The 14,882-nt window shown below is 44.2% G+C and overlaps 1 protein-coding gene across 5 annotated transcripts in view; it reads left to right on the top strand.

Moving 5' to 3' along the window:
* LOC107974820 (BEN domain-containing protein 2-like) overlaps nucleotides 1-14,882 on the top strand; it is a 203,556-nt gene that overhangs the window by 96,464 nt on the left and 92,210 nt on the right. For 3 of the 5 annotated variants that reach the window (XR_010157311.1, XR_010157312.1, XM_063811469.1), the window contains one exon: nucleotides 5,004-5,144. The exons of the other annotated variants lie outside the window; for them this stretch is intronic. Coding sequence is in view for 1 of the 3 variants with exons in the window: in XM_063811469.1 (XP_063667539.1) it covers nucleotides 5,069-5,144 (76 nt within the window). In the remaining 2 variants the exon portion in view is untranslated. The remainder of the gene's footprint in view (nucleotides 1-5,003; nucleotides 5,145-14,882) is intronic. 5 annotated transcript variants of the gene reach the window in all.

The following is a 14,882-nucleotide window of genomic DNA, read 5'->3' on the forward strand; positions in this document are numbered from 1 at the left end:
CTTGTTCTTGACCAGAAACTGTGATTATGGAGGGGCCAAAATTATTGCTCACATCTGTGGATCTGTGGCTCTGTGGATTCTACATATTGCAGAAAGAGCAAATCTCTTCTTCAGCCTCAAGGCTCTCTGGAGCTGGCTGCTCTACGTGGTTGTGCCCGGTGAGGCTCCCGGGCATTGCTAGTATGGGCAAGGAGGTAGTGGAACTAGCTGGGGTGTGCTGAACCCACCTCATGTGGTTCTGCAGGTGTCACTGTACCAGGGCCTGCAGGAGCACCTCCCTACAGAGCAGAGGGAGCACAAAGGAGACCCCTGCCTACAAAACTACTGTAGTTTTTCCTACAAAACTACTCTTTTAAAACCTGAGCCAACCATTATAAATGGAACATTTCACTTACAAACACAGATTTCCTGCTTCTCCTGAAAGGTCAGCCGACCTGAAGACATTGGATGTGCATCCTCTCATGAAGTTGCTGTCCATTTGCTTCAGTTCCCACTTGCCTGCTCCAGTCCCTTCTGATACCTGCTGGAGCTCATAGTGGACTTCAGGGAAGAAAAAAGCGGCCTCCAGGGTGGGAGGTGCCCTCTGCTGCCCCACCCCAACCCCTTTAGAAACAGAACTGGGAGCAGAGCACACCGTTAAAAAGAGACCGGGGACTGTTAGGCAGCATGGTTTTCCACACTCTCCCCTCTCCCTCTGAAGAAGCAGATGACAGCAGCGAAGATGCACTGAGCTGCTGAGAAGAGTGGATCTGGACGCCACAGCGTTTCCTATTACACACGAGCTCCACGAGAACAACGTAGGCCTGAAGCTTTCCTGAATGGTGGAGCTTGTCCGGGTTTGCTTTCCCAAGTGGAGCAGCAGCACAGCTGGGACTCTGCGGGGTTGGTCCTTAGGCTTTAATTGGAGCGAGGCATTCAGCTCCTCCTGCCTCTTCAGTGAGCACTGCCAGTTTTCAAGGACCCCTGGGACACCTCTTCAGGAGGGAGACAGGAGGAGAGGCACTTCTGTTGCCTGAATCCCCATGGCTTCTGACATTGGCTTTTTTTTTTTTTTTTTTTTGCGCTGGAAATATTTTGCATCTGGACGCATCCTGTGCTGCTCTCAGCTAGCTCTTTACAATTCTGCGGCTGTCATGTCTTTTCTGGCTAGGGTGGCTGCGGCTGCTCTGAGGCCTTCTGATAGTTCTTGTTTACCTCCAGGAGGTATTCCTTCTTTTAAGATAGGATTATGTAGCACACTCAGCTCTGTGCAAGCTGTTACATTCTTTTCCCGAGGCTAGGCAGCATCTCCTCCAATTCCCAGGCCTCAGAATGCAAAGAGCCTCCTGAGCCTCCTTCTAGGTTGCACTCTGTCCCCAGAAGGCCCCTACCTCAGGGGGTAACCGAGTATCTGTTTCCACTCTTTTAGAAGCTGGCTTTATGAGGAAGAAAGGCCAGGAAGGGTGAGGTCAAGTGTCCTTGCAAGAGTCAGGGAGAAAATGCTGCCAATTTCTGAAAAGCTAAACACCCATTTGGGAGTCATGCCATAGAACCTGCCTGCAGTTAATGTTCCAGGCAGGCAAAAGCAGCTCATGGCTGTCTGGGAGCATAGGGTTCTGCTTCTCAGAAAGGAAGAATGGAGGAGGTTTATCTTCCTGGAGCAGAAGTTAGTAACTATTTTTGGATCATGATTCTCTCAAGATATAAGAAAGCTACGGGCCTTATAAGGTCCCAGTAGAGACCAACAGGGGACTAATAAGGTTCCCAAGAGGGATTCTCATTGGTACAGACACAGTACACATGAGGCAGACACATCCCAAATAATTTCAGGAAGTTCATGGACCCATTCACACCTGATCAAAGCTCAGCTGGGGGTATGGAGCCCAGGAAAAATTTCTAGTTTTCGTTGGTGGGTGGCACAAAGCCCCAAAGGGCAACTCTTCCCTCCTCAAGCCAAGCAGAGGAGGCCATTTTCTGGGTAATTTAGGTAGAACCTCCTCTCCCTCAGTATTTCTTTACACTTGGAATTCAAACCAAAAGTATGTTGCTTGCCAGGTAAGTGGCACCTTCTCTGCTGGCCCTAGACTCCTGGGAACCACAGCCATAGGTTTATGCACAGCTCCTGCTGGAGAGGGCTCTGCAATGCTGTGAGGACATGCTCTAATCAACTGAGATTTATGAACTAGAAAATAAATCCTGCAGCACTGACTCTGTGTTTGGCCTATGATAATAAGGGTCCCTTATGGCCTTGAAGCTGGTGTCTTTGCACTGATTTATCATGCAGACTGTGGGGAGCCATAGGCCCCCTCTGCTAGCAGAGAAAGGAAGCCTTCTTGGCTACATTTTGAGTACATTTCTCTCCCAGTGGCAGGACAAGCTTCATGGACCCAGACCAAATCCCTTGGCAGTGTTGCTGGTGGTGGCCTTGGCTTGGGGCTGTCTATCAGCTCCAGCACCTGGCCAGAGGCCTGGGGCCAGGCCAGCGATGGGAGGACACTGGATGGGCAACATGAGGTGGTTCTGCAGGCTTCACTGTACCTGGAGAGTTACGGCCCAAAGCCTCAGGGCCAGCCAGAAGGGGGAAAGGGGGTTCCAGTCACACTAAGTTGGGACCCAGATTTGGCCATAGGCAAAGCTGCAGAGCCTGAATTCGTTTGTTCTTAACTCTTCCGGCTTCTTTCTCAGCCACCTCTGTGACCACCTGCTTAAAGGTATATTCCTCCCGAGGACTGCCCAGCTGCTTTTTGGAAGAGCCCCCACTTTGCTCAGCTCCCACAGCACCCCATACCTCCCTCAAAACATACACGTTAGTAAAGTTCTTGCTTCAGAATTGAAAGGTGCTTCCACATTTGAGCTTCAAAATGGACCTGTGAAGTAGACAGACTTAGTCCCTGCCTACCTTTTCCCCCAAACTCACCCCTGATTTTACAGATAAGGGATTCAAGATGGTGAGAAGGCAGGGAGTTGGTGTTCATTACGCAAAGGTGTGACTTCTGCACAGCCTTTCTTTTGGAGTGAAAAGGGCCTGGATTCAAATTGAGGCCTTGCCCCTGGCTTGCAAGGTTGCCTCTTTAAAGTTTTTTGGACTATTCTGAGTCTAAGTGTTTTCTTTTTTAATCTATAAAATAGGGATAATATAATACATTGGGACTAATATGAAGATTAAATTAGAAAACATAGCAGGCGTTCAATCATGGGGGTCATACTGGCTGTATCTTCCACAGCCCACACACCGTGTTGTTTTATTTTTTGTTGGTCATATGCCACTCATATGCCATATCTTTCCAGGGCCATTTACCATTTATGATAACCCAATGTGAGCATTTCCCAGGGTCCACACTGAAAGGCCCCAGACTCATTTATTTTGTTTCTATGCTACTTTAAGTAGCATGAACTCAAAGGTACTTTCCATTCTCATTTATTTGGCAAATCACTTTGTGCATATTGCCAGAATCTCCTTGATTACTCTCAGGTATGGGTTGGTGGAATATGTTAATATCAAGGCAGACAGAGCAGAGCTAAACATTTCATATTTTCACAATATGCATTTTTTTCTTTTAACCCAGAACTCTCTATTAAAGCCTCGTATGACCTCCTGTCCTTTGAGTTTGCAGTTGTCAATTCTACCTCCCATACTCCCACTGTCACAGGTTGGTCAGTCCTCTGATCACACACTTGGCACTCCGTATCACCTACAGAATCAAGTCTCAGTCCTTAGTTTGTCTTCTCGACTGTACAAACATTCTGCTTAAGTGGCCAAACACAATCTATGATGCCCATTAAAGGACGCTCTTTCCTCCTGCTGTTCACTCCATCCGCTATACCTTCTTCACCAGCATCCCCACTGCCCTGCCTTCCCAGATAGAATTTCCTTTCCAAAGTCCTCTTTCATCCATAGCTCGAAGCAACCTCCCTCCCTCAGAAGCCCCTAGCACTTAATTGTGTCTTTCGTATACTATTTAATCACTTTCTACTTTGGAGAGTATTCATTTATTCTAATCTACCTGGTTTAGCACCTCTCTCATGGAAATCTCCTTGAAGGCAAATTCCCTGCCTTATTTATCTTTGTAGCCTCATGATACCAAGCACAATACCCTTCACATGTTTTCAGATGAATTAGTGAATTAAATAGATAGATTAAAAGTGTTTAAGTACAGAATGAAATGGTGGAACTAGTTTGAATGATTAAAACGTGTGAATATACTTGAAGCAATGTAGTCATATTACTTTTAAGTATATGTCTTCAACTAGGCTGATCTAGTCTTGCTTTAGCCATATCTTTAGGGAACCTGTTTTAATGAATAATTAATTTATTATTAATATTATATACATAATTTATACGTACTTTGTGCTTCTAAAATACTTCCCAGCTCTTTGGAATGTCTTTTCCCCCCAAAGTATTTTCATATTTCTATTGAAAATAGAAATCTGGTTTACACTATTAATTTTTTGTTCCATAGATTGTGCATAGATATTTCAGCCCAACTCCTGTCTGAATGACCAAAATACATTTGGCAAAACACCAGTCCTGAGAGAAGCTCCATGAGAACAATGTATTTTGTGATCAAATACTTTTAGGAAATAGTGTGTCCTATTCCTTCCTCTTGGAGATTGCCATGTACTAGTTTTCTATAGGAATGCTGCTTTATTGGGTTCCACAGTAGGGAGGTTTTCGTTTTTACTGACCTCTTATCAATATGAGTAGGCTTCCTCTTCAATGCAGTCACCATTTGTTGGACTAGAGGGTGTGGATTCATTTCTGAAGGCCCCTTCCTGCTCACACTGTGTCCCCCATAGAGGGGACAGACAGAGCTCTCCCTATTCCACTCAGCTCCACTCACTGCCGCCCTTGCCATGCCCACCTCCCACCACAGGCAAATTGCAGTCTCCCACCTTCCCCTCCAAGCCTTTCTAGTAGGTAATTTTAGGTTAAACCATATGAAATTGACAGTAGTCGATCATCTTGTTATCCTAAAAATGGCAGTTTCACATAGTTCAACTCAATGCTTCTTCTCTGGCTTCAGTGACACTCCATTCAGGGTAATGGACAAGATGGAGTTTGCAGAGGCGAGGAAAGCACCTGTTCTGTATGGGTGCCTCTCACACCACCTCTCTGATCATCTTCTTCAGCTCCCTTTTTGGAAGCTCCTCTTCTCATTCCTCAGGTAAGAATGTTTTCCACAGCTCCACTTCATTTGGTCCTTACCTCTTAATACTCAGAGCTCTTCCCCTCACAGTTTCAACTGGCCACTTTGCAGACCCCACAGCTAACCTCACTCTCTCCTGAGATACAGCCCTACATTTTACACTGCGAAGGAGGCACTGCCATAGTCTTGCAGAGAGGAAAAGAATGTGATGGTTGTGTCCCACCCTGCGATGGCCCCCACCCACCAAGACCAGAGTGTGGATGGACTGGCACACCTTTCTTCCGCTAGAGACATGGCTGAGGCCCCTGCTCCCCCACCCCCAAAAGGTGCCATGATTCAATGGCTCTGTGTCCTTCATACAAGTCCCTTCAGGCAGTGACTGTCAGGCAGAGGGTAAATCTCTTTCTACAGACAGGAAACTGAGGCACTGAGGAGTAAAACACCTATTAAGCATAGCAGACAAGGCAGGAGCCTTGCTCAAGGCCAGAGCTCAAGCAATATTAGCTTGAATTAAAAAAAAAACAAACAATGAATTAAAAACCAGCTCTCTTGTTGGTAATGGCATAATTATCATGTGATCATGTGATCACTGCCTGCAATATGATTTGAGGGGCCCCAGGAGACCGTGAGGCCTTGCCCAGTGGGGAATGGGTTCCATAACCAAGTGGACAAATCATGCTGGACACATCAGAACACATTTCTGGCTTCAGCTCCCTTAGGAATGAAATATTCTCATATGTGTGGTGGTCATATTTTATGCAACAGATGCTGTTTTGAGGGTCTTGCATAACTCAAGACAAATTTTCCCATAGCAATAAATGTAAAGTTGGATGTGTTCCAGGAGAACATAAATCTCTAATTATTGTGTTGCCTTTTTGCTTTAAAGCTGCTTTTTATTTTCTTAGCATTATTTTTAATAATTTGCAGAGCCTTTTCCCACATTAACAGCATATCAGAGAGTGAGGATGGGCTTCATTGTGGCGTTTTACCACATGTAACTTCCTTCACAAAGATTTTGATTTGGGAGAGATTTTTATCAGCTTTAGCATGAACATCCGCATTCAGGAGTCTTTTAGATGATACCACTCTAATAGATTTTTAAAAGATCATAAATTATATCAGTAAAGATTATAATATTAGCAAAATAGTCACACAGATACTTACAAATTCTTTGCTATATGTAAACAGTAACAAGATTGACAGACGACAGAGCCTGGAAAAGGATGGCTGGCATTTCTGTGGCCTAATGCATGGGAAAAGTATATACTGTTTCCAAGACCTTTGCCAGTCTTGAAATTCTGCAATTCTTGATGGTTTTTTTTTTTTTAAATTTTGGAGGATTGTCATTGATTCCAATTCTGTGTATAATATGAGACTTTACCAATACTATTCTATATGGCATGGCTTCATAGCTGCACAATTAAAATCTTTATGAAATGTGGTCATGCTGTGATAAGTAAAGAAGGCCACATGTGCCCTGTCATTTGGTCTCCACTGACAACAAGACAATGAAAACCAATAAACTGCCCCTTCTGCCCCCACTGCAAAACACCCAGGAGGGACATTCTAAGTGTGTGGATTCCCTGAATAGCTCTAGGGCAGGGGCTCTCAAAATGTGGTCCCTGATCAGCAACATTAGGCCCCACTGCGGGTCTAGTTGCAATGGAGATTCTGATTCAGTACTGCTGAGGTGGAGACTGAGAGATTCTGCCTTCCTCATGAGCCCTCAAGGGATGCAGATGCTGCTGGTCCACGGACCACACTTTGAGTAGCAAGGCTGTGGAGTGCTTTGGGGGCCCTTCTCTGCCTCCCATAGCTCTTCACTTGCAAGTTCCTAAATCTACCTTTATTGTACAATTAAAAAAAAAAGGTTTAATGCAGCTGAAGTAACAGTGTCAGTGATGAATCCTTCCTCAGGACAAAATAACTGATGACTTGCAAAGCACTCTCTCTTTTTGATGGTGGAGGGAGGATGAGGGCCCTGACTTTGACTTGGGCGGGAAGCCTAATAAAGGAGTCTAGGTAAGCCGGAATCACTTTTGAAGACTTGACTGATCATTCTGTGCAGGGCCAGCCGAACACGTACTAGGGACCACTGCAGCTTAGAATGTCTCAAGTTTCGTGCTGCTTTTGTTATTTAATATGTCTGACTTCATATAAAGGAGCTTTGTTTAGGGGTGTGAGCTAATTGAGCATCAAGGTATATGATATAGACATTGCCCTCAAGGAATGTAATGGAATTTTTAACTGTTTCCAGAACAAGACTTAAGCAAACGATCTCTGTTCAGAAACCACAGCGATTCGTTTTTCGTTTTTAAGTACTTTTTCATTCTAGACAGAGAAGTTGAAAATCATGAAGGAGCATGCTTTCTTCTCCAAAAGCCATGGGTCCATTCTGTGTCAGAATATATTCAGCTTCTTGGGGAAATGAGATGACAACTAATTTTCACATAAAATTCATTTTGTTATTCACACAAAGTCCAGCAGGCAATATGCAGTGACGAAGTAGCTGTGCGTGGGATTACTGAGATTGATTTTTCTTCTTTAAACATTCCTTTAACTGTGGATTTAATGATGTTTATACAGTAAAAAACATTCATTTTAGAAGGCCAAATAGTCTCTGAACTGTTTCTATTGTGCATTGTATTGGTAGGGATAGAATAAGCTCATTATTCCCATACAGTCAGGAGAGCGGAAAGTGATTAAACCTTTTGATAAGAAGATAAATGATAGGAAATCCATCTGAAAGCCCACACTGCCCCGAGTCAGAGTTTCCACATGGAGCTAGCACAAAGCCTTCCTTCTGTGCAGGGCGCCCTGGGCAGCCTCATCCTTCCAGCTGTTGTTCCACGTTGGCTGTGACACTTCTAGAGATTCACACCTGGGGCAGTAGTGTTTCCTGAAAGCAGGACCCCGGAGACTAGGCCAGGCTCCTTGCTATGCTCCACTTCAATACTCATCACTCTTGGGAGGATTTGTTGAATGTGTGCTTCCCTGGTGCTATGTACTCCCAGATGTCAGAGATTGTGTCTCATCTGCACAGTCTGTCACATGAGGGTATTTGCTGGGTGGATGGATGGATGGATGGATGGATGGATGGATGAATTGATGGATAGAAGGACAGACATATGGACAGACAGGTGGAAGGAAGGATGGATGGAACCTTATCAAGCTTTAAAGAAGTCTTCATTGAATGCTTGGCCCTAGGCCAGACCTCTAGTTCTAGGGCTGGTAAATGGTAAACTTGGACGTAGTCCTGCCTTCTCATTAGACTAGTAAGCTGCATAAGTCCCTTGCCCCTCCAAGGCATAGGCTTCTCATTGGGGAAGTCAGGGGAAGCCCATCTTTCTCAGGAAGTTTGTGTGACCACAGTGATTTATGTGATGATGCATTGAAAATTATATCCATCCATCCCTATGCTGTCAAACAGCTTGAACCACCTTCAGCGTGTCCGTTTCTGGCCCCAGAACTTTTGTTCAGGGCCTTGAAGGCACTCAGGGCACATGGACCCTCCAGCTCCCAACTCCCTCTCACTTCATCTCAGGCCATGGCAGGGCGAGATATGAACTGCCAATCCCAAGTTTAATCTCCATTAAGCAAGGAGTTGAGTTCAGAGATTACAGAAATCCCTCTCTGTTTGTGTCAGAGCGCACCTACCCACCATTGCTGTGCTTTCACTCTTCCAGTAAGGGATTGAGGGATTCGACTTGGGACTGGCCAACCACCAGGATGAACTGATGCTTCACTGAAGCTTCAAAGTTTTGTGTAGCAGGGATACAGATTTTTAAAAATCTAGTTGTCGTTTCTCGAAGGAAAACCTTTTTCTTTTCTTATGTACAAGAAAATAAACAAAACAAGAGAAAATCCCCAAACTTCACATTAGAATTTCTTTTGTTGTTTGTTTATATTTAATTCTATTTTATTTTAAGTTCCGGGATACATGTGCAGGACGTGCAGGTTTGCACATTAGACTTTCTACTTATGCTCTTGATCTCGTCTGACAAATTAACAACTTTGTCACTTCCACAAGCCTTATTAAGCTCTCTTTACTTTTGGAATTAATTGTGATAGGTTGACAGAACTCCAGAGAGCATTGAAGAATAGATTTGACTCTATTGCCAGCTTACTCTAAATTTGTCTCACTCATGTGAAAGCAATGGCACTTCGTAATCTGGAATCGGGAATTTATCAAATTAGAGCTTTCTCTAGTGTCAGAGTAAATTAGAGCACAAATGATTTTTTTTGAATAATACTAATAAAATGAGGCTGATGGTTCCATTTGCTGTCTTGTATATGAAATGATCTTGTTTACATGAGTTTATTTTTAGCAGACTCTTTACCTAAGAGTTCAGGATAAATTCAGTGTTTGGACCTAAATTTACCCTATTTATACAGGATAGTACATTTTAAAAAGAGATACATCAATGAAATTACTTTGTGCCTACGCAAATCTTTGGTTTAGGAATCAAAAGATATAAGTTCTAATCCTGGTTTTGCCATTTACTTCCTGGCTCTACGTCCAGAGGAGACATCTGCTGTTTTTGCCTGTCTATGGCCCTCCTCCCTGTTTCCAAGTAACAATAGCTCTTTCTCACTCATGGTCCATGTTTTCTTTGGAGCTGATTCCTCCGGCCTTAGGGACATTCAGGGTCATGGTGATTAGTTTAGCACTGGACAATGCAATTTAATCCAGGTTAATGAAATTCAATCTGTGACTTTCACTGGAACTACTGAGAAGAGTAGTTAATTTCACTGAGACTACCCAGTTATTTAGACTATAAGGCTAGAGCCTCTGGTGGCCATTTTTTGTCACCTCATAGAAAGGCAAATGCATTACTAAGAAATGGAGAAATATACATTTTGGACATTAATTGAGCACCTGGCTGCGGCCATATCTGCAACGAGTAATGCTTGGACTTTCCAAATGTTAAATGATCCCTTTCCTCTCCAGTTTTCTTTTGTTCTCTCTCCTTTTCTCCCCTCTTTCCTTCCTCCTTTCTTTCCTTCCTTTCTTCCTGTTTCTGGTTTAATTTTGTCATTTGCAATCAAAAGAATAGTGACCTTAGTAAATGCCTTAACCTCTCTGGGCTTTAGTATGTAATTGATAAAATGAAATGAAATGATTTTTTTTTTTTTGTCTAAGAGTATTTATGACTCAAATATACATTCTAGTGAAGCACTTTTGGAAGTATATTTGTTCCAGGACACCGACTAAACATTCAAGGACTGGAAAGAGGCAACACATCTCCAAATGTCTCTCAGCTCTGCCTCCAGGATCAGTGGCTTCATTGTCATTATGGGCCATCTCATATGTCCAGCTGGGTTGGTGAATTGACAAAATGCTGTCACCAAATCACATCTGTACCAGAAGGTGGTACCTTAATCATTGCTAACACACTGTAATCCCTGAAGAGGAAGTAACTGTTACATTGAATGACTTGAGCTCGGGAGAGTGCAGGCAGGTAATAATTTTATTCTTTCTCACTGTAGATAATTTTTCCCCACTCATGAGACAAATGATCAAGCAAATCCCGTGGATTTTCCTGTCATTCTTAGATAAGAAAAAGTTCTCTGGTCACTTTAAGTTATAAGAATAGTTTAATTTCAATAAACTATTCAGTCTGCCCTAATCATTAAAACTTCAAACTTAATGCAAATCTTAAATCTTCTCTTTCCTCCCATCCTGGGCCTGAGCAGTAGGGGAGGGAGAATGGTTGGCTTCTTCTCCGTTTCCCCTCTGCCTTGTCCTTCTCCTCCTCCCTACATCACCTGGCTGCTTCAGGCTCCTGCGGGGCTTTGAGATGGTGGAGAGGAGACGTAAGGAATTGGAAACTGTCATATTTCACTTCCATAGCCGTAACCCACGTTGTTACCTTCTGGTTGGACAGATTTCCAATGGAGACCTTTCAGTTGGTCTCTGTGTGGGTCATTCTCTCTTTGGAGACTTTAACTGCAGTGGAAATCACCTTTCCTCCTTCAGCCCTTGCTCATTCCGTGCCCCACTGGCCCTGTTGGGTCCCATCTCCCTTCCAGGTGGTCCATATGAGACTGGTCTAAGATTTTGCCAAGCCAGCTCCCTTCCTAGGATCCCATATCTAATCCTTGAAAAACTGCCATCGAGGAAGTGTAATTGGCCCTCAATCTACTCTCTCTACCCTGCCACCCAGGCTGTTTCAGCAAGCTTCTTGCCTGTGGGCTTCTTCAGGTGTGAGTCTGACCCCACCTACTGAAGGGGACACAGGTCAAGCTCTCCAAGTGGCTCTTTTAAAGCCTATCTCAGCTGGATTGAAAAGAGGGAAGTCACCCTTCCTTCTCAACCCCCATGCAGGGAGAGAGCATTTGTCCACAAGACTCAGAGCACACTCTCAACTCTCTTGGAAGGAAGGCAGCTTCCTTAACCCCAACCATGTTACAGCCTCTAGGCAGATTATGGCCAGGGGACAAAACTTCATAATGGCTGCCATAGGTGGTCTAGAACTTCACTTTGGATTGGGGCTTTCTTGGCTTCTAATGTTCACTGATACTTCTCAGCCTCTGGAGCCTCAGCCAAAACTGAAACACAGTTGAGTCTCATTTTAACATCCCAGTCCATGCCTCATGGTTCATGTCAGAATTTTCTGGCTCTGCTTCTAACTGTAAGTGGAATGTTCTGGGTGGAGTAGTCTCCCATCCTATCCTTGGGATATTCCCCAAATCATCTCTGTCCAGGAACCAAGAGGATCTAGGCCACAGTGGTTCTAGGAATGAAAAGCATTTACCTTCCACAGGACTATTTCTTCAGATGCCTTTTCCTGTGTTTGGGAGAATTTCAGTCACATCTGATGGGACTTCTAGCCAATCTTACTCTAATATAAATTATTGGTCCTAACGCTTTTGTAAGTCAGACTCACAAAAGGAGGCCCAGAGAAGTTAAGTAGCTCTCCCAAGGTCACACAGCAGAACCGTGGCAAGAACCCAAACCACAACCACCAGTCTTTTACTCTGGCCTCTACACCTTGCAAACTCCTTCGTAAGCTCATTATCATCTGTTAAAATCCCATCTCTCATTTTGCACACAGCAGCCGAGATGTCTGTGGATTCATATTAAAAAGAATGCAGACATTTCCAGAATTCATTTCCATTTCCATTTCCAGCTCTGAGGAGGTGTTAACTTCAGAGTACTTCGCTGATCATTTTTTTCTCCAGCAGTAATAATTGTTTTGAAGAACTTGACACACATTTCACCAGGGCTCAGTGCTACTGAGGAGTCCGGGAGCAGTGAGGAACTGAATTCCAAGAGCTAAATTTGCATTGTGCTGCGCCTCTAGAGAAAGCCTAACACCCCAGTCCCATTAACAATAATGATAGGTGTGTGCTAAGCTCTTCTTTCATGCCAGAAATATATCTCATCCTTTGGGGATCTGTTCCGATCCTTGGCCCTTCTGTGCACCTAACCTCCACAGCATTTGCTCTATAATTTATAAAAGATGTGTGTTGCACCTGGGTGCCTCAGAAAATTTAAAATAATTTAAAAGCATTCAACACAAGCGTTAAATTAAAGCTCCCCAAATCCCTTGCCTGACGAGTGTAATTAAACTCAGACCCACACAGGTGAGTCTTTGAGTACATCCTAGGGATCAGGAGGCCTGGGCTGGGTTTGAGGTAGGAGCAATTCCAGAGATTGGAGGCAGCGAATGATCATTCTGCAGACAGCATGGCATACTAAGGGGAGACCAGGGAGTTTAAAGATAAAGCTAGAGAGAGCGCCATTATTCCAAGGTGCTCTTCAGTGTAACAGACATAATCTTCTTCATCTTACTACACCTGTCAAGGAGGCCCAGCTTCTACTGCCAGCAAGGTTCATATTGGCTTGCCCTCCAGCTTCTCAGCAGAGCAGGAACATGAAGGAGTCAGAGTTTCTCCTAGTGCTGGTCAGCTTGCTTAGCCAAGGGAGTCTTTGATGTGCAAAGTACTTGAGGCTGGGATCTGAAAAATCTGCTAAAACATTAACAAAAACAACACTTCCCACCCTACCTTAGATTTTATTTTCTAGAGCAGTTATTTTTAAGCCCAAGTCCCTGGAACCTTGGAGTGCCTTGAAAAGCACCAATTTTGGAATGAGAGGGACAGTGGTTTGAATCTTGGCCCTACCACCTACTAAGTGAGTGACCTCCAGCAAGTCACCTCACCCGCCTGCCTCAGTTTCCCAATCTGTAGGGGGCAAGAGGATAACAATGCCAATCCTGCAACAGCTGTCTTAACAGTTAAACAAGATCACATATGTGACTCTGCCTGGCACAGGGCTGGAGAGTGTGAGTTTTCACAATTTCAGAGTTGTCCTATCTCCATGGCACAAGCTGGGTAAATTTATATGATGCTGAATCACTTGGCACATTTTCTTAGAGTGGCAAATCATTCCAGTCTTCCTTCGATTTTAAATCTAAAAGTGAAGGTTGCTCCCTAAGCTCCCAAGTAAGTACATCCTTGTGCTCCAAGATAATTGAAATTTGGATTCTAGACAAACAAAATCGCTTGATTTAGACAGTAAAGAAAAAGGTGAGCTTAGGACCTGAGTGATCTAGATAATGGCTTTAACTGTGTACTTGGTGGCACTGAAGGCTCCCATTGGGTTAGTCCCTAAAGTTGCACTGTCCAATATGGTAGCCATTAGGCTATTGAGCACTTGAGATGTGGCTAGTCAAAAACCTGTAAGGGATACACATCAGGTTTTGAAGGTTTTAAAGTATTTTATTGAACATTTTTGTATTGATCACAGGTAATATTTTAGATATTGGAAGCCTCAGAACTTAATCCCCATTGTGGGTACAGCTTACAGTAACTGGATCTGGAAGGTGTTCCTGGATCCACAATGACTCAAACGCCTTGGGCAGTAGGGTCAGAAAGTACCTACAATCCAGCCTGGCGCAGCAACTCCTTCTCCTGTCTTCTTGCTCCTCCCACTACCAACATCTCTCCATATTTCCTGTTTCTATTCTAGAGGGAGAGGTGGAAGATATCAGACTGACCTAGTTAATGTCATCATTTGTAGTTAGAAGAACTTTTCGTCTCAGGCCAAAAGTCGACTGGTCATGTGAGTGTCTCTGAGCCGATCAGCTGTGCTCTTGTGTGGGAAGATCAGCCATAGGATTCAGATTTACCATCTCTGATCAGAGAACAGCCTGGGCCACTTCCCTCCTCTGTGGCTATGAGAGGGACTGGTGCCATGATTGCCTAGTCAAATACACTCAGTGCTTTAAAACTATTAGCTAAATTAAACTCAAGAAAATGAGATCAGTTTCACAGTCTGATAGTGAAAAATGCCCTGGAGCAGAGATTAGGGAGGGAGGCAGTAGTGATTCCTCCATGACCACGTGGCTGAATCTGACCTCCCTCAGCTCGCTTTTCTCTTTGCACCTGATTGTTGTTTGGATTCGGCACAAAGCACAGAGAGCAGCCCAGGTGAGAATGAGTGGAAATCACACTGCCTCAGAGAGTGACCTTGTTATGGGCTGAATCATCATCTCCTTTCTAAAGTTCATATGTTGGCTGGGCATGGTGGCTCATGCCTGTAATCCCAGCACTTTGGGAGGCCGAGGTGGGTGGATCGCCTGAGTCAGGAGTTCAAGACCAGCCTGGCCAACATGGTGAAACTCTATCTCTACTAAAAATACAAAAAGTAGCCGGGTGTGGTGGCGCATGCCTGTAATCCCAGCTACTTGGGAGGCTGAGGCAGATGAATTGCTTGAACCCGAGAAGCGTAAGTTGCAGTGAGCTGAG

Source organism: Pan troglodytes, chromosome 4 (genome assembly GCF_028858775.2).
Source record: "Pan troglodytes isolate AG18354 chromosome 4, NHGRI_mPanTro3-v2.0_pri, whole genome shotgun sequence".
Classification (NCBI taxonomy): Eukaryota; Metazoa; Chordata; class Mammalia; order Primates; family Hominidae; genus Pan; species Pan troglodytes.